At 38.6% G+C, this 26,185-nt stretch overlaps 2 protein-coding genes across 5 annotated transcripts in view; one reads left to right on the top strand and one right to left on the bottom strand.

Moving 5' to 3' along the window:
• Positions 1-11,809, top strand: part of chs1 (chitin synthase 1) — a 35,988-nt gene extending 24,179 nt beyond the window's left edge. For all 3 annotated transcript variants that reach the window (XM_057848793.1, XM_057848787.1, XM_057848800.1), the window contains 11 exons: positions 88-169; positions 251-480; positions 844-959; positions 2,389-2,470; positions 2,583-2,736; positions 2,923-3,027; positions 3,154-3,264; positions 3,370-3,507; positions 7,012-7,091; positions 7,224-7,290; positions 10,406-11,809. In XM_057848793.1, the coding sequence (XP_057704776.1) occupies positions 88-169; positions 251-480; positions 844-959; positions 2,389-2,470; positions 2,583-2,736; positions 2,923-3,027; positions 3,154-3,264; positions 3,370-3,507; positions 7,012-7,091; positions 7,224-7,290; positions 10,406-10,480 (1,240 nt within the window). In that variant the 3' untranslated portion in view covers positions 10,481-11,809. The remainder of the gene's footprint in view (positions 1-87; positions 170-250; positions 481-843; positions 960-2,388; positions 2,471-2,582; positions 2,737-2,922; positions 3,028-3,153; positions 3,265-3,369; positions 3,508-7,011; positions 7,092-7,223; positions 7,291-10,405) is intronic.
• On the bottom strand, positions 11,317-25,399 carry ddx21 (DEAD (Asp-Glu-Ala-Asp) box helicase 21). Of its 2 annotated transcripts, none has more exons than XM_057848812.1 (16): positions 25,231-25,399; positions 22,824-23,039; positions 22,598-22,735; positions 22,385-22,460; positions 21,427-21,605; positions 21,202-21,319; positions 20,898-21,083; positions 20,374-20,519; positions 19,925-20,074; positions 17,051-17,212; positions 16,821-16,940; positions 16,661-16,734; positions 14,232-14,391; positions 14,003-14,137; positions 12,563-12,607; positions 11,317-12,185 (listed from the first exon to the last, which is right to left on the bottom strand). In XM_057848812.1, the coding sequence occupies exons 1-16, from the start codon at positions 25,309-25,311 to the stop codon at positions 11,916-11,918; spliced, it is 2,256 nt and encodes a 751-aa protein (XP_057704795.1). In that variant the 5' UTR covers positions 25,312-25,399; the 3' UTR covers positions 11,317-11,915. The 2 variants fall into 2 exon arrangements, with proteins under 2 accessions (XP_057704795.1, XP_057704800.1); XM_057848817.1 differs by having other exon boundaries at positions 22,607-22,735.
• Positions 25,400-26,185: the final 786 nt, after the last annotated feature.

The following is a 26,185-nucleotide window of genomic DNA, read 5'->3' as shown; positions in this document are numbered from 1 at the left end:
TTCAGTACTGGCAGTCATGGATCGTACCATAGCGCTATATTTTTTGGGCTTGTTTGTTTCATCTTTTTTTCCTGTGTAATCTGTTAGGGGAGGAACAGAGATAAAGAAGAATCATAACGTGCTGTGTGACCGAAATTGCAGACTCTGCTGCTGGGACATGAAGTTGCAGGTGAGATGAATATGAACTGACATGCTGTGGATGTGTATTTTTGGATGGGTGAATTCATATCACCCTGGTGTGAATCGACAGATAACTCAGGAAACAGAGAACCTGATGATTCAACAAATCACAGGACAGACTGGACAACAAGCCTCCCCCCCTCCAATCACAGCGCCGGAAACAAATCAACACGCCGCGTCAAATGTGGCGCTGCAAGCTTCGTCTGACACCAACAAAGCAGCTGAGGAAGGAGAAAAAAAAACTCTGACGAATAAAGACACTATGGAGATGAAATTCTTGGACACCATGTCCAAATACAAGTAATTCATTCTTTCTGTTTATTACAGTGGATGCAATAACCCACCCACACCTTCAAAAAAAAAGTTATGGAATTAGACTACTATACACAATTATTTGTCCTATAAAATACATTTTTGTTGACAGAAGTGATCCTTTTCAATGGCAAATTTTTTTTAAAATTCAATTAAGTATTAACATTCGAAAAGTGTTCATCACGCAAGTGTGGTAAGAAGATAAAAGAAACAATATTTGCTAAAATATTGGCGTTCTGGAGATACTCTTCTTTTTTCTTATATAAAATTATAAAAATGAATGCACTTCAGCTTACAAATTCCAGTCACAAGTTCTCAAGTGTGTGTGTGTCTATTTGCCTCTGTGTGTAGAGATGATAGCGTGGAAAAACAGAGTATATCAACAAATGCATCTCATGATGATGATGATGATGATGAGGAGGATGATGACAACGACAACAGGGACAATGCTGACCTTCCTTTGAGCGGTGAGAAGCCCTGTTACAACTGAGACAAATAAAACTTGGCAAGATGAGCTTTCAAAACAATAAATAACATTTTTTAAATACCGTAGTTCATTTTCAGACCAGTTACAGTATAGAGGAAATTTATTCCTGTCACAACAAAAATTTGTTTTAATCAGTTGGATATTGGCGAGGAGCAAAAAATATTTAAAATTCATGCAATGTCATTATTTCATGATTAAAGGGAACCACGGATAAGAAAGAGGTGGGTTTTTTTCTAAACGTTACTATGAGTTTAAAAACTTCGATATTAAAACCGGCATGGAGGGTCTTAAGGATAGGGGATACCCAGGACTTGAACTGCATCTATTCATCTTTGTTGCTTCATTTCTAATTGTGTATCATATTGCCTCTGTAAAGCCCTTTGAGACTTCTGTTGTGATTGAGGGCTATACAAATAAAATTGAATTGAATTGAATTTAAAACCCCTCTTGATGTTTTCGTTTTCATACAATTTGGAAAATTTGTTTAACTAGTAGGTCGCCATTGTTATTGACGTCGTAGTGTGGTGACGTCACTGGGTTACACTGCCGGGCTTCCACATTATGACTCTAGCGATATAACAATGTCACCTGTTCAGCCGTTCTAATTTGAACCCGACAGGAATATTAATGAGCATGACAGCACTGTTGATATGTCACAAAATGAGCAGCAAACGCAAAATGAACAGGAAAGCCGGGATGAGACGAGACGAGAGTAGGTCAAAACCGGTGTTCTGCCAAAATGTGCTACACTGGTGAAACGTACTACAAGAGGCGAATTTGACACCCTAAGTACTACCCTCACGCTTTTAGCTTTTTTTTGTTTAGACGCATACAGACAGAACATACTAAAGATGTCTTAAGAAAATACTTAAATGTAGTAATATCAAATAAGGGTGGTTTAAATACACCATGTGACTAATGTGGTCAACAGATCAACAATCTGCTTTAAAGCCACCACAAGAAAACACAATGTTTAAAAGTATGAGAGAAAAACACATGCAAAAAGTAATTTGAGGCAATGAAAAACACAAATAGTAAGTACTTGCCACTTTTTAACTGATGTGCGCATGTGTTGGACATCTCGACCCGGAGGAAGAAATTGCAGATCACCGGTAGTGTTTGTCTTGTGACAGTGACAAAGTACGTCATCACCCCGAGCGTCCATTGCGCGCATAAAACACGGCGCCCCGTAGTTCAAAACATGTCCTAAATATTATAGATTTTTACATCAATGGCAATATTTTATGTGTTTCTGAAAACCTACAGTATTTTAGTAAAAGAGAACAATTGTGGCTTATTAGAGCCTACAGGTCTTTAAGTCCGAGGTTCCCTTTAAAGTGAAGATTATCAATTTAAAATTGCATACTTTTTAAATAAAGCGCTGGTATATGTATTTGTGTGAATTTCAGAATGGGTGAGTCCAGTCAAAGAAGAGTTCTTAAAGAAGTTGACCTTTGCCAACTTAAAGAGGAACTTAAAAGAACAAATACGGTATGCAGGAGTAATAAAAGACAAATGAGGAAATTCTTCATTTAATGTCAATCATATGTTGTAATGGCTGAGAATCTACACGGAAATATCCTTGTTCTTATCTTGACATCAGGTACTCCCTCCGCAGCAAGAATTACGATGACGTGTGTGATGAGTTGATATTAATGCTAACAGACAGGCTAAGTGCGCAACTATATGGAATTGGGCCCGAAGATGTTTTGACAGATATCCAACTGGAGGAACTACAACAGGAATTGACAGAGCAGGTATTAATAACGCCGAAATTCATGTACAAAAATTGACGAAAACCCAATGAGCTACACCATACATCAATAACTACACCATACTAAGCAAAAAAAGACAACTTATTTCCATGACATATTGCGTTGATGTGTTGAGTTATAAAGCTAAATTTGCTATAAGGTGGAACGATTCTGCGTGTGTCTGCACAGGCTCGACACACCCTCAAGACCAGTCGAATGGAAAGATTAGAGAGGAAAGTCAAGAGAGCCATCGAGAAAACTCTGACTGCCCCTCAGGTGCAGAAACTAGAAGAGGTAAGATGCTGACACAGCCATTAAGTCTGAAAAGGACACTGAAGACTTTTTAGCGACATTGAAACCACTCCCCAAAAAAATGAAACGGGCAATAAGCCAGTTTAGCAAAAATATCTGTGTGTGTAGAACGAGCATGACTTTTGGAGCAAGTTGATCGATCGCTACTTGAAGCCTATTGTAGACACTAAAGCGCATCTTGAAGAAGTCACCAGAGAGCTCAAATCACTGCGTAACAAGGTCAGTTAACTAACCTCGATGTCATTGTGTTCTGTTTTTGAAATATGCAAAACATATTACCACAAATTACTGCACTAACAAATTTTCCTTGACCACCCCCAACAGGCAGTGTTCCTCTATTTCATCCTCAACGTGTTGTGGGTGGTCGCGACCTTTTTCCTGCAGGCCATTGGAACTGATGTTCTAAGCATCAAGATCCCTAAATACTATTCAAATGGAACATTATCTGAAGACTTCCTCGAGGTAGGCACACGCACAAACAAATCATGAAGATAACCTCGGAGAACTCGACTATAAAACAACTAGAAAATGTTATTTTAAATTTAATAGTAGCCTGTTGGTGATGACTGATAAGCATACTGTCAGGTGAGTGAATTCATGGATAGTTCTCCAGAGATGGTAGCAAGACTGCCTGGTGGTGAAGTAGACGTTTATGAAAGGTGACCATATTTTGATTTCCAAAAATGTGGACACTCGGCCCAGCCTCAAGATACTTGAATTTTACACAAGTTCATTAACCAAAGACACAAATTCAAATTTTCAGAGGTTACTTAACTCATTCACCCCCAGCCATTTTCACCGGAGCAAGGCCATTCGCTCCCGGCCGTTTTACTGGATTTTGACTGATTTTGCAAGGCCCACAGAAAATTCTGTTCTATTGCTATATAAACATGGAACCCACCAAAAGAAAGATTAGACTCTCTTCTTTCAGCAGAAAAACAGTTTGTTCATATCTTTTTCCATTCTTTAGAAACCAGCATTACAAAATAGCTTAGTTTGAGCAATTTTCCAATTTCTGATGAAAAAGAGAAATTGAGCTTTATGTGAAAGCATACACTTTAAACATAACTTTGACTTTAACACAGCTATTTTTCGCTTATGTGATATCCCAAACATCTGAACAATGTTTTCGTTCTACAAAATAACAAACAACAAGACAAAAAGAGCTTTTGATCGCAAAGTAACAATTTATTTACACATACCTACGGAACTGTTGAACTATTTGCACACATAACAACGGGGAATGATCTCGGCTGCTCCCGGTTGAATGAGGTGGCTCCTAGTAATCTGATGAGTCCGGATCAAGATCGGTCTCACTTTTTTCATCATCTTAATCGTTGGTTTCACCCTCGGGCTAAGGAGTAACGCAACATGAGCTCCGAAGAACGCATGTGGAACCTGACGCTGTTGTGGGCGTCACCTTGTCTCATCAAGATAGATTTTTTTGAATCCTTCTTTGACGATAGTTTTGTTTTCTTTGCAAAACACTCCTCCAGTGTCGTTTGCCTTTTTTTCCCCATCGTTCTCCACATTTTTCTCAAATTCTCACGCATCTTCACAAGATCCCTCCAACTTCCGTTTCCTGACTATTTTTCCTCACTTCCTTTTTTTTTTTTTTTTTTTTTTTTTTTTTTTTTAACCTGTCCTGTTCAGCTGTTTGACACAGAGAATGGAAGTCTAAGTGCCCGGGTTGTCTGAACAGTTTTAATGTTTCACATTGAGAGTCTGATATACTCCCATTGTGATCATTCCAAAATACCTTTTAATTATGACAAAGCAGCGAACAGGAAGGGATTATGGGGGGACAGAAGAAAAGCAACACAAGAGAAGAAAGAAACACATACACAAACAACAACAAGAAATACATAGAACATCTAGACTAATTATTAATATGCTGGTGCCATCGTCAGCGAGATGTATTTCCGGTTTACACCATGTGGGGGCCTATTGGCCAGTGAAAGAGGGGGACGGGGGTGGGGGTGTCTAAAAGCTAAGTGATTGAAAGAGGTAGAGTGTACACAAATCAGTTCTGCGATCTAGAACCCAGTAATCCTGTGAATCTCTTATGAATGTAAGCCCGTTGGCGACCAACCCTACGCCGCCCCATCGCCAATCCCGGCACCAGGACCCCCAACCCGAGCATGCCCTACCGCATCCAGCAGCACGCGAGCCCCATTGGGCGCGCGACAGCCAAGCAGACGGGCTGAGAAGCCGCGCAGACACCAACCCAGGGCCACGGCACCCACCCAGCCAGCCCGGGGAGGGAGGGAGGGAGGGCGGGCGGGCTGGGAGGTCAAGCGCAGCCCATCCGTCCTCCCACAGCCCAGCAACGGAGCAATCCCCCCCCCCCCCCCCCCCGGGATCCAGGGTGGTCCCCCGGGCCACCCGCACACCCATCAACCGGCCTTCAGGGATGGCAGGGGGGGACGCACCACCAACCCCACGTATTTTTCTTCACTTCCTTTCTTGGCCCGAGATGAGTTCTTACCAAATGCGCTACTGACCTCCAGTGGCCAGTTTCATTGCTTTAAAATGGGTTTTGAGCTTTGTGTTTTGTATCTTAGATATAGCGGAACCTATAGATGCCTCTTGTAAAAAAAAAAAAAAAAAAAAAAAAAACGCAAAAGACGTATAAATACGTTTTTGGGAAACTGAAGCAATTATATAGCAACTTATGTATTGTAAGTTTTTGGGAGAAAATGAGTTAACAGGCTTTATTACTCTTAAAAAAAAATCGCACAATAAAAACGCACACAAAAAAAAAAAAGACACGAATTAATAATGATCAAAAAATAATAGCCATCCATCTAGATTGCACGCAATCAATAACTGAAATAAACTATTTTTCCAAACACAGCACTTCCAAACTACATTTCCCATAATGCCTAGGGCGGCTAAGCGCACAAACAGCTACCCTATTAGCGAGCAGTAGCTGAGGCAAAATCAAACATTGCTATTAAAGTTTACAATCATCGGCAGCGCAACAATGCGACACCAAACGGTATTTTACAGATCACACCAGTACAAAGCTCTGACAGAAGTCAACAGTTGCGGAAAAGCAAGTTTAGCGAGTGTACATACTTATAGACTGTGAGCTCCTGTCTTGACAAAGGTTTGTTTGGGAATTGGAATTGACAGTTGCTGCCATGATAAAAGCCAGTCTGTGTGCATGCATGCGCAAATTTGCATGCAAAGTAAGTAAGTAAGTAGAATAAAGGTATTTTTTACTTAATTACTCTTTTGGGTAAATGAGCATTTGATTATATACGTCTTGATCGTAATAAAAGTCTTAACAACTGGGCAGACTCTCTGGGAACATGTCACAGGCAGCACAGTACTGTAGTATTCTATACAAAGTGTCAGTCAATCTCAACACATGCTAATTAGTCCGGTGAAAAATAATGAAAAACCGACATTTTCATGAATTTACAAAACCCCGCCGGACACCCCAGAGCCCGGTCAGGATGCGAAAAGTGGACATGTCCGGGCAAAAGAGGACGTTTGGTCACCCTACGTTTATGTGTTCTCAAAAAGAGAATAATCTCAGTTTTACAATAACAAATCCACCATTTTGCTGTGACATTTGCTCTCGGAGAAAATGCTACTTCACTTATGTGGTACATTCATTTTGCAGTTCCAAAATTAAGATAAAACTCCATTTACAATTGATTTGACTGTTCGCCACAGTCAGATTTCAGTTCACCACAGCTATCGTCCTCGTGGTCGCTGCCTTTACATCCATTACTGTCACAGAAGCATGGGCACCTCTTCAGTCCTACTGCCATGCATTGCCGCGCCATCCCGAATGGCGAACCGATAGCTGATTATCAGCTACTTCTTGTCCGAAAAAGGCATTAAATCTTCTAAATCAATTTGTTATTTATACTTTGCGAATCCATAGTGAACTCAGTCTTTGCGAAAATAATAACACACCGTGATGACATGGACATATTTTTATGTTGACAGGTGGAGCCCCTCAGTTTGATGTTCCTGTTATCTTTTGCGATTCTTCTCCTTGTCCAGTTTCTTGCCATGTTGTATCACAGGTACAATTAAACACACGGTGCCTCCTCAATGCCTCACTTTTGTTATGATAGGTACATATTGATATTGGACAACAAAAGGACCTTGGGTTTGGTGAAAGCCCTCTGATTTACTCGAGCTTTATTTGATTACAGGGTCTACACTTTGATCCACGTGGTGTCATACCGCAGCACGGAGAAAGACTACAAAGTGAAAGATGATGTAAGGCACAATTAAGAATCCAACATCCACACAATCATACAATTAGATCTTTACCAAATGAAAAATGTTAAGGATAGGCTACAAGGCATTTAATGCTAATGTGACCAAGAACTAAAACCAAAATCCCTGAACACGCTTGTATTTTTGTATGCCTCATGTATACTTATTTTTCCCTTTGTTTTCTTAATCTCAATTGATCATTGAATACCAATCTAACACATATGGAAAGAGACAGTCAAAAGTGGCTAAAATATGTGTTGGAAAGTAACAAGCAGAGGTGGGTATAGAGTAGCCAAAAATGTTACCCAAGTAAGAGAAGCGTTACTTGAAAATAAAAATACTGATGTAAAAGTGCTCGTCCAAAAAATGTACTCAAGTACAAGTAAAAAAGTATTTGGTGAAAAGAATACTCAAGTAATGAATAGCATTGTGAGTGACTGCTTACGATGTTTGATTTTTTTTTTTTTTTTTTTTACAATGTTTTTTAATCTACTTGAACTGTTATTATTATACATTGAAGAAGAAGAATATTACAGTGATCCCTTGTTTTTTACGGTTAACGGGGATAAGTATCCGCCGCGATAAGTGAAAAACCGCGAAGTAGACCCCCCCCAAAAAACATTTTGTGTGTGTGTGTGTGTGTGTGTTTAATGTTTATTCAGATTTAGCATTGGAGAGAGATACATATAAGACATGTTTTTTCACTTTTTTTTACTAATAATTTTAAAAAACATATTATATAAAACTATTATATGTATATATATATATATATATATATATATATATATATATATATATATATATATATATATATATACAGTACTGTGCAAAAGTTTTAGGCAGGTCTGTGCACAGTACTGTATATTTTTATTAGATTATGTATATACAGGATATACTGTATGTATACATTTTCCCCAAGTGGAAGCTTCCATGATCCTAATAAATTTAATAATAAAATATATATATATACAGTACTGTGCAAAAGTTTTAGGCAGGTGTCCTGCCTAAGACTTTTGCACAGTACTGTATATGTAAAATAATTGAAATTAATTAATCAAAAAAATAACATATTGTGATGAAGTTCATTATTTTCTGTAATTTACTGATAAACATTAGACTTTCATATATTTTAGATTCATTACACACAACTGAAGTAGTTCAAGCCTTTTATTGTTTTAATGGTGATGATTTTGGCAAAAAAAGTCAAGAAAAACCAAAAATCCCCATCTCAAAAAATGTGCATATCATGAAAAGGTACTCTAAAGAAGCTACTAACCTAATCATCTGAATCAACGAATTAACTCAAAACCCCTGTGTAAGATTCCTGAGGCTTTTAAAAACACCCAGCCTGGTTCATTACTCAAAAGGCAAGGCAAGGCAAATTTTTTTATATAGCACAATTCAACACAAGGCAATTCAAAGTGCTTTACATCACATGAAGATCATAAAAATCACATTTAAATCAACACAACCTAAAAACCAAGACAAAAGATCGCATTTAATCACAGAATAAAAATAAATAAATAAAAATAAAACAAAAACTCCTACTAATAATAATAATTGAAATCAGCAATGGAGACAAGCAAGCAGCAAAACCGCATTTATGGGCAAGACTGCCGACCTGACTGCTGTCCAGAAGGCCATCATTAACACCATCAAGCAAGAGGCTAAGACACAGAAAGAAATTTAACAGCAAATAGGCTGTTCCCAGAGTGCTGTATCAAGGCACCTCAGTGGGAAGTCTGTGGGAAGGAAAAAGTGTAGCAAGACACGCTGCACAACCAGAAGAGGTAACCTCACCCTGAGGAAGATTATGGAGAAGGACCGATTCCAGACCTTGGGGGACCTGCAGAAACAGTGGACTGAGTCTGGAGTTGAAACATCCAGAGCCACCATGCTCAGGTGTGTGCTGGAAATGGGTTACAGGTGCCGCATTCCCCAGTTCATGCCACTTTTGAAGCTGAAACAGCGGCAGAAACGCCTGACCTGGGCTACAGAGAAGCAGCACTGGACTGTTGCTCAGTGGTCCAAAGTACTTTTTCCAGATGAAAGCAAATGTTGCATGTCATTCGGAAATCAAGGTGCCAGAGTTTGGAGGAAGACTGGGGAGAAGGAAATGCCAAAATGCCTTAAGTCCAGTGTCAAGTACTCACAGTCAGTGATGGTCTGGGGTACCATGTCAGCTGCTGGTGTTGGTCTACTGTGTTTTATCAAGGGCAGGGTCAATGCAGCTAGCTATCAGGAGATTTTTGAGCACTTCATGCTTCCATCTGCTGAAAAGCTTTATGGAGATGAAGATTTCATTTTTCAGTACGACCTGGCACCTGCTCACAGTGCCAAAACCAATGGTAAATGGTTTACTGACCATGGCATTACTGTGCTCAATTGGCCTGCCAACTCTCCTGACCTGAAGCCCATAGAGAATCTGTGGGAAATTGTGAAGAGGAAGTTGAGAGACACCTGAACCAACTCTGTGGATGAGCTAAAGGCCGCTATCCAAGCATCCTGGGCCTCCATAACACCTCAGCAGTGCCACAGGCTGATTTCCTCCATGCCATGCTGCATTGAAGCAGTCATTTCTGCAAAAGGATTCCCGACCAAGTATTGAGTGCAGAGCTGATATAATTAATTGAAAGTTGACTTTTTTTGTATTAAAAAACTTTTTTGTATTGGTCGGGTGAAATTCACTAATTTTTTTAGATTGGGATTTTTGTTTTTTCTTGACTTTTTAGCCAAAATCATCAATATTAAAACAATAAAAGGCTTGAACTACTTCAGTTGTAATGAATCTAAAATATGAGTCTATTGTTTATCAGTACATTACAGAAAATAATTAACTATCACAATATGCAAATTTTTTGAGGACTAGTCTATATATACGTGTGTGTGTGTGTGTATATATATATATATATATATATATATATATATATATATATATATATATATATATATATATATATATATATATATACACGTATATAATATGTATAGTTGGCGGACTGCAGCCGTGCGAAGTCAACACAGCCGTGCCGGACCCGGAACAAAGATGCGTGTGGTGTATTTGAGCACTAAGTAATGCATTTTCTCACCTGCTTCTTGTTTCACTTGTCTCCAGGAGGAAGATGACGATGGCTTGACTTTCGAGAACCAAAACACAACTGGACTTAGCTTCACAAGTGATGACTTGTAGCTGAAAATGATTATGCAATTGTATTTGTTCTTCACTGTTGTCCTGCTCTTTGGTTTTTTGCTGTAGCGTTATCAGAAACCAAAGTCGAAGGTGTTATAAAGCATTCCAAGATAGTTTAATCTGATATTTCAACTAAGTACCGTGAGTCACATGTGGGAGTGGACATATTCGTTATCATTAACATTTGCAATAGGTTTTTCTGTTAAAATTTTACATCTGAGATTGCATTTGAATTGCAGCTTTTGCACATTGGTGGAAGAATTATTTATGACGTACTGTTGAAGTATTGTTGGAATGAAATTCATATTCATAATGATCAGTTAAAGTCTGATGCAATAAAATACTGGCAAACTTTTTTTGGGGGGGGGGGCGGTGTCATTCATATTGCTATGAAAATTTTAGGGTTTACACCTTATTCATATTCTGTATAACGTTTATTCGTGGGAGTACGTAGTGCAATTTTAGAAAATAAAACTGTCTTATTTTCAAACGTATTTGGGAGTTTTTATACGTTTTGAGTCATTGGAAGGGCCCACAATCAGCATTTGAAACAAAATGTTCCACCTCTTCGCAGGCTTAGCACGAGAACATATAAACCTCAAAATTTCACTGCAGCCTCAAAAATACAGTATAAAGCATTCAGCAGGTAGTGTCCATTGTATCAGGCTTTTAAACATAGATCTGTTGTGACCTCTCAAAATATTCCAGCATGCAAATATGTTTAAGCAAAATTCCAGTCTAGTTACGCGATTTCAGTACCCTTGATATACAATCTTTAATGCGCATGTGTATAATGAGGTATATAAAGGTACGTAGCAAAATACATTGAAGCAGGATTGGTTGACCTTTTTTAATGAACACAGTTCACTGAAATGAAGAGAAACAAGACAAAAACAGGAAGTAAAACAAGGCAATTGCAAAGCAATCATCCAATAGTTTGAGAGTGTCCCACCCGAGTTTAGGCAGCACACCAACTCCACCACTATAAAGGTTGACAATAATCATTCCTTTAAAAGGATGGAGGCAGAAATCTTACCTCCCACATAAGAGCAAAGTATTAAAAACGGGCTGCCAAACACTCAGTGACATACTCCTTTCTTCTCAAACATTCACTTTGGATTTCAGTAATGTACTGATTGTGAAAGTGAAAGTTGAGCCCGTCAGGTGATGTGTTGGAGCCAAGTCTTATTATAAATGGGCCCCCATTGGTCCAACGTGCCAGCCCATCTTCTGAAAACGGGCTTTGCCTTACATTTTCAGGAGACCCTTTTTTTTAGTTGAGTATGAGATTTAAATACTTTTTTGAATACCTGACACCATTGTATCATGACGGGGATTTTAACCCCCAAAAGTGGCTCCATATCTGACAGCCAATAGAAAACACTGCCAGGCCAAAAGGCAAGACAGCCAGTCCTATTTGTTGACAGTCCAGCAATCAAAATGCTCGACTGAAGCTGCGTTTCTGTCCGCCTCTGCTTCTGCCGTTACCGCCGCCGCTTCTGCCGTTACCGCCGCCGCTTCTACGGAAGCCATTGCCACTACGTCCACGGCTTCCCCCGAAACCACGCCCGCCGCCACCACCACCTCGGAATCTCCCTCCTCTTTCGCCTCCTCTGTCGCCACGGTTACCCTGCGGCCTGGCCTCCAGTTCTGGGAGCTCTGTGGCTACTGTGAGGTGCCAACGCCGACCATCTTTCCAGCCCTCCTATAGACCGAACAAGAGATTTGAATGAAAATGTTTATAGGAACCTGGCTTCTATTCTAAGTTTAGTTCATTGTGTCACCATACCTTTAATACATTTTTGTAACATTATGTAAAGCATTATCATTATTTTATGCTTCAAATGCCTATGGTAAATGATCTTCTGGTCTGTGTGTAATTCCCCAGAGCGTAGTATATTATACACAAAGATGTATAAATGTGTTGTGCATAAATCATCACAGACTGCTGTAAATTTTTTTGTGGAGGTTAAATAATCCTTCAGGGATTTAACATTCACCACTGTCATTTTTTAAGTACTGTTAAAGTTAAATAAAATTAAGTACTGTTAAAGTTAAATAAAAATAAATATCTGTTCTAACCTGGATCTCCTTGACTTTGTCGACTGGGACGTCAAAGCAGACACCCTGTTTAAGTAAAAACATGGGTTAAAGTAAGACATTAGCTTTTTGGAAAAAAAAAATTATTATTCACATCATCATGATCAATGTCTTTCAAAGTTTAGGTGTATGCAGCTGTTGCTAGGCCTGTCGCGATAACAAATTTTAGTGTACGATAATTTATTTCATAAATTATTGCAATATGCGATATTATTGCAGCCCCCAATTTAAAACAAATTTTTACAATAACACTGTGAGAATACAGTACATATTCATAGATCATGTACACCCATTCAAACGCAATAAATGTTTACTCTTAAATTCAAAAATACTTTTTAGGAAATCACAACTAAAAACAATAGACCATGCCTCTTTTAAGTAAAAGACAACAATATTAATACTGCACAGAAACACAGAAGAAATAAAGTGTGTTTTTTAACAAAAATAAAATTCCACTTAATAATTTAAGCATCTAGGCAAATGAAAACGTTTCCCCTCATAGCTTCTGCTATGGCGTTCCATGTGTAATACAGTGGTACCTCTAAATAGGGAGTTAATTCGTTCCAGGAGCTTGTTTGTAAGTCGAAATGGTCGTATGTTGAGCAGGATTTTCTCATAAGAATACGTTATAATTCCAATAATTCGTTCCACAGCCCAAAAACCCACACTACATCCTAAATAAGTACTGCTGTTACTATTGCAAATAGCAATTACAAAGGGCAAAACAAATAAAATATGAAAAAAATCAGAATAACAATAATAATAGCAATAATAATAATACAGTACAGTACCTGTAATATTGTAACAAATCGGCTTCCAATGTGGCGGACTTTTTTTGCTGTACCTGAACGCACCGCGGGGCTGACGGTGAGCAGGAGAGCGCTATTTTACTTTGTTTCGATCCTGGTGTCAACAGCAGTGGACACTCGGCGAGTTGATGGAATAAATGATTTGAAACCTGACGAAGCTGGCGATTTCTTAGGCGATGTTATCACAATAACAACTGTCACCTTAACTTATAAAGACTGGCGAACGGAGGGGGACCGCCGGCCGAGATCGGCATTCTCCGACCCAGTTCATGGATGCACACACACCATGCTTATATTTTGCCATCATTCACATCTTCATTTCAATGGTAAGCGTCACCTTTTCTTTTTTCCCCATCTGCACTAAACCTAAACTGCACTAAACTAAAAACAGAACTAAAATGCATTTTGCGTAGTTTGTAACAAGGAAGCCGAACTTTTAACAGCACGTCAGCCGCACGCGCGCACGCAGGTGCACGCGAGGCGATAAATCGCAGCAGAAAAATTATCGCCTTCGTTTTTATTTACCGTGCGATAAATGGAATTATTGCATATTGCGACAGGCTTAGCTGTTGCTTGACAATGTTAGAGAAGTACTCAAGTACACAACATGTACCATTTTCCCTTTGATGAAGGTCATTCGATGGATGTATTTCTCAACCTCCTCTCCCAGTTGTTCTTTGATGCTTTTCCAGGCATAACCCATATTATGCATCTCCTGAGAACATACCAACTGCATGGTGGTGTAACCCTGTGGGAAGAAACAGCAAGGCATCTTAAATACCAGTCTTAACTAATGCCCAGATTTGAGCAAATTCATAAGTGGATTGTCCATTTTAACTTACAGCATCCGAGGAGAGCAGTGACCGCTGCTCTAAACTCGTAGCTCCAGAAATGTGCGCCAAAGCAGCGGCCAAAGCGTCCACTGCTCCTTTCTCCTCAATAAGCTTCTCGGCAGACTCTCTGAAGTATTCGACGGCTGTCGCTGGAACCGAGTCCAGGAATCTGGATGAAATAAACAAAATCTGAGTCAAATCTGACAATTCCACACGCTAAAAGGATTGCATTCGAACACAATTATGACTACTGGTGCACAATAATTATTAGTCCGGTAATTATCAGTCCGATAATAGGAATTATGACATCATCCAATTAAATCCAATAACATGATTAATAGGACCGATAATACAGTATGAACTGTGCTCGCTGGCTGGGAAATCAGTTGATCATTTAAGGGGCCGAATAATTCACTGCATCTATAATAGGCCTGAACGATATCGGAAAAAACTATTGCTGCGATTTTTTGGGGGTTTGCGATATTATATTGCGATATTTAAAAAAAAATATATATATATATACATTTTTTTTTTTTTTTTTTTTTTTTTTTAAAAGACATTTTTACTAGATGACTTGAATAGCTCTTTGGAAAGACTTTGGACGACTCATCATGACCACAGTGTACAGTATTCCATCGTTTTTCGCGGTTAATAGGGACCAGAACCCGCCGCGATAAGTGGAAAAACCGCGAAGTAGCGCATAACCCCCCCCCCCCATTTTTTGTGTGTGTGTGTTCAATGTATTTATTCAGATCTAGCACTGGAAAGAGATACATATAAGACATGTTTTTTCTTCACTCCCCCCCCCCCCCCCCAAAGTATGATTAAAAAATATATATTTTAATCAATGCTTTTTAAGCACTTTAAATGTAATAATTATGATCAGTTTTAAACATAACTGTCCCACTGAATCATTTTTAAACAAGAATAAAGTACTGTAGTAGAAAAATGCTTGGCTTTATTAAATGCTTTTGTTTACCTAACATGGCTGTGACTCTTGGAGTGACATGTAGAAATTACAAACTCCTCATAATCACTTCTGGCGTTTATTTTATATGTCTCGAACGTCTCCACATTCTCCCCCCACAGACACACACATTCATTCCAGCCCGCGCTCCTTTGCAGAAACTAACAGTTTGATTGACAGATTGCTACCCGGCTTCTTTGACCAGATCAAAGCCATCGTTAACTTTAATAAGCAAGTGCCCCAGTGACAGAGCTGGGAAAGGGGGTGAGAGAGGCTGTGCGAGCGAATGAAGAAGATCAAGGGTTTGTGGATCAGAAAAAACAAAACAAAAAAAACTATCGCACGTCCTTGCGATGGGACTATCGCGCATGCGCACATCGCGATGGCGATGTTTAAATGATATATCGTTCAGGCTTAATCTATAATTTGGCCCACAAACTCATTAACTTTACACAGTGCTGTGTCTAGCGGTAGCATTGAAAATCGTGAATGCTTTCTGTTACTTACGTTTCCGCCTCGGAAATATATGTTTGTAAGTACTTATGTTTACTATAACATATGGATGTGCCATATATGTTTACTTCGGTGTTGAGGGGTCATATGTACAGAACTTCATAAGTTGTTGCGTGACAGAAGCCAGCCAACGCTTAAGGCTAGTAGCTCAAGCTAGTGTGCTATGCTATACATACATATAATAGTTGTCGTGTAATGTTAGTCCTGTCAGCATGCTTGGTAGGATTTTATATTATGCAGAGACGAAACCTCATACTTTATTGAATATGGGTTCACTCACTGCCGTTTATATTGATTATTATAAGGCAAGCGATTAATCCTTTTTGTTCTACAATAAACTTTACTATATAATGTTTGCATTTTGCAGTGTTAGTTATAAGTCAGTAAGTTATTGAGAGGCCTTTTGGTTATTGATAGGCTTGCTGTCATAACCTGTCTCCCAGGTTAAGAAAGCTGTTTCATGGACCAAGACCACAACAGTATCCTGTAGCACCAAATATTTTTATCTGATGACAAAACACAATACCTGTTGGGTTTATGTTTTAGTTCAATGCTCATTGTTCAGGAAACACATCTTCAGTTATATTGACTAACTGATTGTGACTGACTCAAATTCTATTTATTTGAAAAAAATAAATATTGGCACTTTATTTGAAGTCAAGACTGTTCTTGTCTTTGTTTTGTTCATTATAATATTGTTCATGTCATTATGAAAATTCTGGTGAGGTCAAAGGCGAATCTATGTTGAACCCACCATTATTATTATTTTTTTTAACCTCCAGGTGTTCAAAAACTCGGGTGAATATACATTTAAAAAATATATACATTTATTATCGGTTATTGATATTGGTATCGGCTTTGAGGAGCAGGAAGTTATCGATATCGGTATCAAAAAATGGATATCGTGTACCCCTACTTATGACTAAACACATTTGCCTCGACTGTCCCCTGAACGCACCTTAGCGCATCCTTGCTTGATGACTTGATGATGTCATTGGCAGTGGGAACACCGACTCGTCTGAATGTGATGCCCTTCATGAAAAAATTCAATTTAAGATTAAAACAACACATTTATGTTCGATAATTTCATACTATATGGCTTAACAGGGGACACTTACAGCTTTGTTTTCCACATAGCGTAGCTGATCCTCCTCTTTCCGCTGATAGAAACAAATGCACATTCCAGTCCTCCCAGCTCTGCCAGTTCTCCCCGAGCGATGAATGTATGATTCCACATCCTGGCAAGTGGAGATGAAATGATCAATGCATTTTTATGCAAATATGCATGGGACAGTAGCTCTTTGAAAATGAACATGAAATGAAATTTCAGTTTGGCAGCATATCACACCTTGGGTGGAGAACACTGAACTACCAGGTCGACTTCAGGGATGTCTAACCCACGGGCTGCCACGTTGGTCGCCACCAAAACCTCAAAGGATCCGCTTCTGAAGCCTTTCAGGGTCATTTCCCTCTGTTTCTGAGGAATGTCTCCGTGGAGGGACTGGGTGTTCTACGAAGATACAAACACAAAAACATAAATATGATAATTTTCCTCTACATTTATTTATATCTTGGCTGCCACTCCTTTGAATTAATTTTTTTACTTCGCGCACCTGCTGACGTTTGTAAACCACACAGACAGATGCTATAGCGGAGGGTTGTAGACTCTTTCTGTTACAGTCAAGTTTTGTTTGTATACCATAAACCCTTTTTACTGCCCCCTGTAGTTTTGGAGAATATCGTCCAAATGTGCAGTAGAGGTGTGAAAAAATATCGAAATGGTGATATATCGTGATACTTTGTAACCCAAAAGGTTATCGATATGCTCCTGCCACGAATTGAGATATCGTATAAATAATATATATAATTATAATATAAATAATATAATCGTCATACAAATGAACCAACGAGTTGCTAACATAATCTTCCACCATAATAGTGTCTCAGTTAACTCTAAGGCTGCCATTGACGGTGCTCGACACACAATCCATTTAGACTGGGAACGTTCGTTCATTCAAAACCACAGTCAATTGGGCCGATTTTCGGGCATTTACAGGTCACTTGCTGTTCATTTTAGGGCATTTACAGGTAATTTCCTGTTGAGTTTGAGTCACTGCCTATTCATTTAGGTGATTCCCAGGCCACTTCGTGTTCTGTAACTCAAAATAAACAGGAAGTGACCCATAAAATACCCCAAAATCTACAGGAAGTAACTGAAAATCAACAGGTAAATTATCTTAAATGGCCCAAAATTACCTCAGTGCCTGGCATTGGCTGCCACTGACGGCCATAGACGTTCAATCCGTTTGAAGTGGGAGGGATGGCAGCGAATGAACAGATGTTCATTCGCTGCCACCCTTCCAGTTCAAATGGATTGGACCTCTACAAGTGATAAACTCATTCCAATTCACAACAAAAGCTTGTTTTTCTCTTTATTAGTTGTTTGAAAAATATCCTAGAATGACTTCCATACCAATGTTTCGATAAGCGTTGTATCGCCATATCGTCAAATCATCGTTTTTATGAGCTTTGTATGGCAAATCGTATCGTATGGTGAGGTACCAAGAGGTTTCCACTCCTACCTCACACAGTAAAAATGGTGCAAAACACTTAAACATAGAACATCAAGTTGCCCAAGTCATGAATCAAAGTGACTTCATTTAATCGTATCCGTTTTGCTACTTCCATAAAATAAACAAACTCGACCCGCAAAATCATGATTTTTCACTGATTTCCATCCTTTTGTCTACGCTTCCGTAAAATCTCATGAGAACCAGAGATCGCTGCCATATCGTTCCCAGAATTTACATAAGATAGGACGACTTCTAAAAGCGTGTTTCATATGATAAGCAGTGTTTTGATTAAATAACTAGCTGTTTAGAGTAATACATGTTCATTTATATAGCTAAAAAAGCTACGTTTTTGTTGCCAAAAGTGAATAGTTTTGTTCGATCGATTAAGATATGGTAATTTTGCCACGACAGTAAACCATAAATTATTCTCAAAATGATACCAAATGCTTTATCGTATATATTTAAAACCAACATAAAATCATATTTCCATTTACATCTTGATGGCGTTATTGGATTTTAGACACTACAATGCTGATTAAGGCCTTATTTGTAAAATAATGAGTGCCTTTTTAGAGCACCCTGAGCGAGAAAATAATAACGATAATTATAGTCATATAATTTTTGTCAACATAAATAATAAAACCATTCAATAAAATGCGACGTGAAGGTTTTTCTGGCCTGTAACCTTTAACGCAATGGATGTCTTGTTTATTTGTAACATCATTGAAACTGAACATTTTCTTTTGCCTATTTATTTTGTTGACATTGTTAGACACCTACACATCTGGATTGCATGTTTACCTCAGATTTTGTGCAATGTTAAGCATTTTGTTAACTTTTAATTTTGTGCAATGTCCCTGGTACCTGTGAAATGCTGTGTCACCATGCATCTTTATTCTGACATCAAAGATTGTTTAAAGCAGCAGCTGGTTTTGTCAACTTTCAGTCAGGGGCAAAAATCAAGAATTCAAATTTGAAGGAAAAAAGATGAGATAATCTAGCCTGGTACACCAGACTCAACGCTGTTCCAGCTACTGAGTCTGGCCACCATTTCCACGGAAACAATTTCCAGGGCGGAGCAAGCCACAGCAAACAGACAGCGGAGTGGACCAATCAGCGACGAGCAGACGTGACGTTAGAAAAATGGCGACGGCAGGACGAGGGACTTGCGCGCGGAAGTAAACATACAAAGAGAGCGGAGTTTATTCGACATGGCTAGCGCGAGACAGACTGTTGTCAATGACTCGTTTCAATGTGTTTTTGGTCATTTAAAACTGATTTTACCGTGGATTGGAACATATTCTCGGCTCTGCCGTTCACCATCTGTGTTGCTGAAGAGACGACTTTCGACGCGCAAGAGTGACGTTGCTCGTGAAGAACACGTCACGCAAATAAACGAATCTGATTTGTCGATTGATTTTGTATCTGCTCGAAAAGGCCGTTAATGGGATGGTTCCCAGACTATTTCTCTCAGTGTTTGAAAAATACAGGGAGAATAGTCTGGCAGAGCCAGGCTAGAGATAATCATCGAGACTAATAATTTTTTTATCGTGATAATTTTGTCGTATAGCCCAGTCCTCTTTTAAGACTTTTCAAGGATTCACAAGATACGTGTGAAAGGTACAGAACCTTTTTTTTTAATGGCTTACCTGTTTGATGGACGTATTCATGGAAAGTTCATTGGCCTCTTTCTTGGTCTCGCAGAAGATGATGGTTCGCCCGTGGCTGCCACTGTAAACCTGAATCACATCTCCTATCACCGCAGCACGCTGTGACCAGTGGCATGCTATGGCCAGATGCTGCATAGATTGACATATGGACACTGTTAAGTCATTGTTTATTTTAAGAGTAACTATTCAAGTAACAGTGGAAATTATGACAATAGGCGTCCAATCCATTTGAACAGAGAGGATTATCAGCAATCAGAGGGCTATCAGCAATAATTCACTATCAGCCCTCAGAGTTCAATTGGACTGGATGTCGATCCACGTCAATGGCAATGAATGAGTTAAGGACAAAATAATTTCTCATGAGACTTAATGAACAGCTATTTCTATGTCATTTCCCTTGCCACTTCTTAACAAACAACCACACTTACTTCCACAGTTGTTGCAGTTTTCTGTGTTTTAGTGCCAATAAGGTCAACACGCTTGCAATCAGGCTTCATGTATTTCTTGGCTACATTGTAGACCCACGGAGGGCAGGTGGCCGAAAACAGGAGAGTTTGGGGGTTTGAGTCGCCATCTGGTTCGGGACACAAACACAAATAGGAACTGTTAACTTGAGAAAATGCCTTCAACATCAAACAAAAGGCTGCCATTTTTTTTGTTAACATCCCAATCAATTTTGTTTAATGTAAAACATTACCTGTATACCAAGACTGATTTTAACTGCGTAGTTCCCCCCAAATGTATGAAAACACCTTTAGTTTTAATTTCAATTTCAAGGGGCCATCTCATTTTTACTCCAGTGTTAAAATATTTAAAATTTTATTATAACATTCGTTCCCATTTAAAAACATGGATGTTGACTACTAAGCACCAATTCATTAAACAATGTAGATTACTTTGCTACAATTCAACTGTTGCACTGTTTTATCGAAACCAAACAGCATGTGAATACCTTTCTGATAGGAGTGAACAAGTATTTCTTCCACTTGGTCAGCAAATCCCATGTCCAGCATTTGGTCCACTTCATCCAGAACCACATGCTTCAGTTTTGAGAGGTCAAGCTTATTATTCTGAATGTGATCTTTAATACGGCCAGGGGTTCCGACCAAAATATCAATCCCATTACGGATGGCGTCAACTGTAAAAGGGAATAAAACCAATATTGATCATTATTATCAGCATTCGGAAAAAATGGCATTTGAATATCAGTTCCATCCAAAGGTATTTGTTTAGGTATACGCTTAGAGAAGTCTTACTTTGCGGGTTGTATGAGCTGCCTCCATAGAAACAACAGATATTCACTCTTTTAGCAATGTCCTTAAAGTCCTTCGCGACCTGGATTGCCAACTCTCGGGTGGGCGCCAACACCAGCACCTGCAGATTTGTGCAAAAAACATTTGGACGATAAACTTTTACAACAGTTTCTGGTCCGTCTGTGGAAAGTTCAAAGCACAAGGGAAAAGCAATGCGTTTGTGCACACCTTAGGAGGACGTCCTCTCGCCTTCTCCAATCCCTCCAACTGGAGCTTCTCCACAAGAGGAATGGCAAAGGAGAAAGTCTTTCCTGTACCGGTACGGGCCTGTGCGAGTACGTCATGCCCATCATATACCGAATCAAAAGTCTGGACTTGAATGTCAAAAAGGTAGGAGACCCCGCGAGCTGAAAAAGGGAAAAATAAAAAGTGGTAAGGGGCCAGGAAGTGAAAAATAAAGTACAAAATGTCAAAAATAAACACTGACTCAAACACCAGTTTAATGAAAAATTGTCCAAGTAACCATTTTTTGCTTGTCCCTTGAACAAAGAATTGAAAAAAAAAAAAAAAGTAGTACTGCCATCTAGTGGTGAACGCATTCGTTGCCTTGAACAAAAGAGCAGAGTTGTTCTGTATTTGCCTGCTGGACTTTGATTCCTTCGTCTCAAATTCTAAAACTTCCAAAGTTCAGATACATGCTACACGCTGCTATATAACCGACCGAATATAAGACAGCCCTGATTATAAGACAACCCCTCTTTTTCAAGACTCAATTTTTATACAGAAAATAATTACAGTAAATCTGAAACAAATGCTTATAACATTATATTTGAGAGAAAAACATGTTATTTTTGCCTCATTCAGATCTTAGTATCTGAACATTTAAATATGTAAACGAAAGTGCAATCACATTCCGGTTTTTGAAATGTAAATAAACCAATCTATTGTGATAAAACAAAAGTGCAATAACTGCATTAACCATCAAAGTGAAGTCTAACTAAAACTGTAGTCTTGAAACAAATCTGAAAACATTACAATAAAATCGTGAATGGGTATAACGTCTAGACCGTAAATATAAGACGACCCCCACTTTTCAGCCTTTTTCAATGCAAAAAACACTTACAATCGGGTCAATACGGTAATTTTTGACAATGAACTGGTGTAATGTTTGGAATATAACTGGTACCTTTTAGTTTCTGAATGGTGTCAGCAGAGATTCTGAAATTAGAGAAGGCTCCCTTTTTTTGCTCAGGGGTTTCCTCCTAAACAATTGGAAACCAATGATTAAATATTTTGGCTTTCAAAATGTAAACGAAAAAATAAGTTTAATGACATACAGGTGACTAGTCTACTCACAGTAACGTTATAACACATTTGATGTATTAATATATGTAATTACCAGTCTTACACTTTCTTTTTCACTGTCACTGGTTGAGTCGTCTGACTGAGATGGTGTCTGAATGGGGGTCGGCTCAGGTGTGTCTGGCAAGGAATGTCCGTTGGTTTCGATGATTTCTTTCTTTTGCTTCTTTTTTGTCTAAACCAAAACAATGTGTATAAAAAAGGAAAATCACAATTCTGTAGTTAGTAGCCACCCCTCGCATATGGAATTCCACAATACCAACCTCCTCCTTGACTGCTTCTGTGTTCTTTTTTTTCTTCTTCTTTGGTGGCTCTGAAATATCAGTGCTGCCATTCGGGTCTGTGGCTTGGTCAATGTCTCCATTGACTTGGTCCTCTGCCAGCTTGTTTTTTTTCTTCTTTTTTGGTATAGGACATTCGTTGTCCGGCTCTTCTTCCTTGATCTTCTTCTTCAGTTTCTTGCCCTCCTTGGATTTGATCTTCAAATTTAGGAAATATATTTGAATTACTTCAAGAGCTTTAGTCCAAATAAATGCACGAAAAAGCAGTCTGACAATGAAAATACTCTATTTACACTTGAGAGCCACAAGTTCCAGCATGATCTAAAGATACCCAATTTACCCTCTAATGTACTCTAAGTACCAGTAAAACAGTAGAAGTACAATACATAGATTGATATGTAATAAAGAATAAAATGCATATGTGTAAATAAGTCAATAAGTACCCAGCTAGTTCATTTATCATTGCGAAAAAGTCCATTCTTCTCATCTTTTTAGTTTATAGAGGTGCATGCAAACACTTTTTTTGCATGACATAATAGACACCAATATAGGACTAATGAAAAGCCATTTTTATTGTTGAATTCGAGTTTTCTTTTGTTGTTGTTACGGAACTTTGCCAATATGGCAGACAACACTCAGGTGACTTGAAGTTGCGCTCTGAGACCCCCAATTTAGCAAACTTTCAAAATTTTCCGATATGCATGTGAGATACACCATTGGAAAGCTTAAAATCTCAATTTTCCTGGGGGGGGGGGGGGGGGGGGGGGTTGAACAGGAGGGCATTTAAAAATATATATATATGTTTTTTAAACAGCAAAACCCTATCTAGAGGTGAGAGCACGCGAGAGCAGACTTACAGATACCATGACTTTAACGAGCTATCGCGTACTTCCTTGTTTCGATCCAAACACTCCATGTAGCATGCATCACTGAGTGTCAAGACACAGCTGTGAATGGCCACAGCTGGATTTTGGGGGGATTTTATGGGTGAGACATGGTAATATAACTAGGGTCACGATGCAGAAACGGCAGACATCGAGGAGTGGTCGAGATGTTCCTTTTTCATATATTTACCCTTTTAAACATTTTTTTTCTATTTTTCTTTGTTTGGATCAATTATTTATCATCTAACATATAGGACAAAGTGCGACAGTAACCAAAAAAAAAAAAAAATACAGTTAAGCGATAGTTTTGAGGTAAATATCCTTGACGTTTTTACAGACGCCATTTTTTTCATTGTGATGTCATTTGTTTAAAAGTTTAGAATATGCGAGTGAATAATTCTTTTATGCCCTTTTAAAAAAAAAAAAAAAAAACGAAGTATGAGACATCAATTAATGATTCAAAGCTAAAAATGAGACATTTTGAATAATAGATAAATTACCTTAGTTTTATGGCTGGGTTGAAACAAAAGCAGTTGCGCGACATCTGTAAACGGGGGTTTTCAGGGTGAAACGGACAAATTAAAAATAGTTTGGGGGCTTAATGCGCCAGGAATCTGCTATGGCAGCATATAGACATATTGTTCTATCAAACACAACAGTTGTTTTGGCTTAAAATACAGCAGTTTATTTCAAAGATGAGTGCAAGAGGAGAAACTTTTTTCAGTCTTGTCTGTTTTCCGCCATATATAATTTCTCAACCCCATTTAGGGACAGACTCCAAAGGAAAAGAAATAACATGTAACACGATCATATTAATCTCTGATCTGCCTCCAATTTGAAATCATGGTAATTGTTTTTTTTTGTTTTGTTTTTTTTTTTGCAAATAAATGAGAACCAAAAATTCAAAATAACGTACTTTAGCATCCAAGTTTTACATTTCTACGTTGCCGATACAATTAGCTTTTCGCACGACATAACAATGTTTATCCAGTTACAACTTCAGCTTTACCTAACTCCCGGAGCAAAACTGTATTCGAAATAATCACCAAATACCAATACAGTACAGTATTTTCATGCTTTCTATTACGTCATCAAGTCGGGACGAAAACGCAGATCCACACGTGCTTGTGAACGTTGTATGCTGTCTTCCGCGGTCAACTTCCGGTGTCCACATGCTTTAAAGATCCGTACCGTCTCACGCGGCCTATCAACGTGATCTTCATGCTAGGCTACAATGCTAAAGTACAACACCAACTCAGCGACCTCATACGTTTTAAAAGTTCATGATACCTTTATACGCAATGACCATAACATTGAAAAAGACAGCTTCTTTCCAAGGCAAGGTTTGGAAAAACACGTTGACTCTTTAATCCAACAATTCAGTAATATGATGTAGAATGCCGCTAGCCGAGCCACACGTTGTCAAGTATGGACGACAGCGGTGAACACGATGCACTCTTGAGCTATTGGGATTTAAAAGTCAGTCCGAGGAACATTCTGCTCACCTTTAAAGCCTTAACGTCCACAGTCGTGTCAACCTCTTCTTCCATCATTTTGACAACTTCAACAACGTTTTTAGACGGCATCTTTCTCCCGGATGGAATCCTGCTTTGTGGACACACAACCAATCTCGCGGACACGCGGATGGAAAAGAACGCGCATGGTGCGCGCGCACAACTAGAAGACCGTCGATCATAGAAATAGACAGGATAGAATGGCTAGACTAGAAGAAAATTGAGCATACGGAATATTTCTTTCTGTACCGTTAAAAGTTTTCTATACTTTAGGAGGGACTTACTAGAGGAAGGAAACACATTTTTTTTTTGCGAGTTTATCTGGATTTGTAACATCATTGTGACCAAGTAAAAATTACTTTTGCTAATGCTTTTATGGTAAAGGAAATGACAACAGTGTTGTACATTTCATTTGAAAAAAGAAAAAAAAAAAAAACATCTTTTATATGTTAAAGTGAAATTTTTTTAATATAAAAGCCAGTATTTGCAGGAAGTGGCCGGCTGACACAGACGCAGACATTTTATTAATGTCAGTACTATTTTAGCCAATCAAATGTAAACATCCCAGATTTCCCACCCTTCCTCATGACATACAACATGTTGATGACCCCGAAACGCAGTGTCAGCAATAAAATTAACTTACAAGAATATATTATATTTATAAGTTGACAATAAGCATTTTTGTTTCCCATCATTCTTGAAGGGAATTCTAAATAAGGCAATACTTTTCGCCAAGATCGTCATCCACTGAGTATGGTACGCCCGCCGGTGTCATGCCAATGTAGTTACCCCAGTCAAAAATTGTATCCACTGGGTGGAGCCATATGGAGGTAGATTTGTGTCTTTATTAAATTAAAAAAAAGTTGCACCAATAAAATAAAATAAAAATCCTTCAATCAAAATATATATTTTCAAAAATAAAAAAGTCGCTTCAATTAAAAAAAAA

Source organism: Corythoichthys intestinalis, chromosome 1 (genome assembly GCF_030265065.1).
Source record: "Corythoichthys intestinalis isolate RoL2023-P3 chromosome 1, ASM3026506v1, whole genome shotgun sequence".
Lineage (NCBI taxonomy): Eukaryota > Metazoa > Chordata > Actinopteri > Syngnathiformes > Syngnathidae > Corythoichthys > Corythoichthys intestinalis.
Note: the sequence above shows the minus strand (reverse complement) of the source record. Positions and strands in the feature narration are given on the sequence as shown.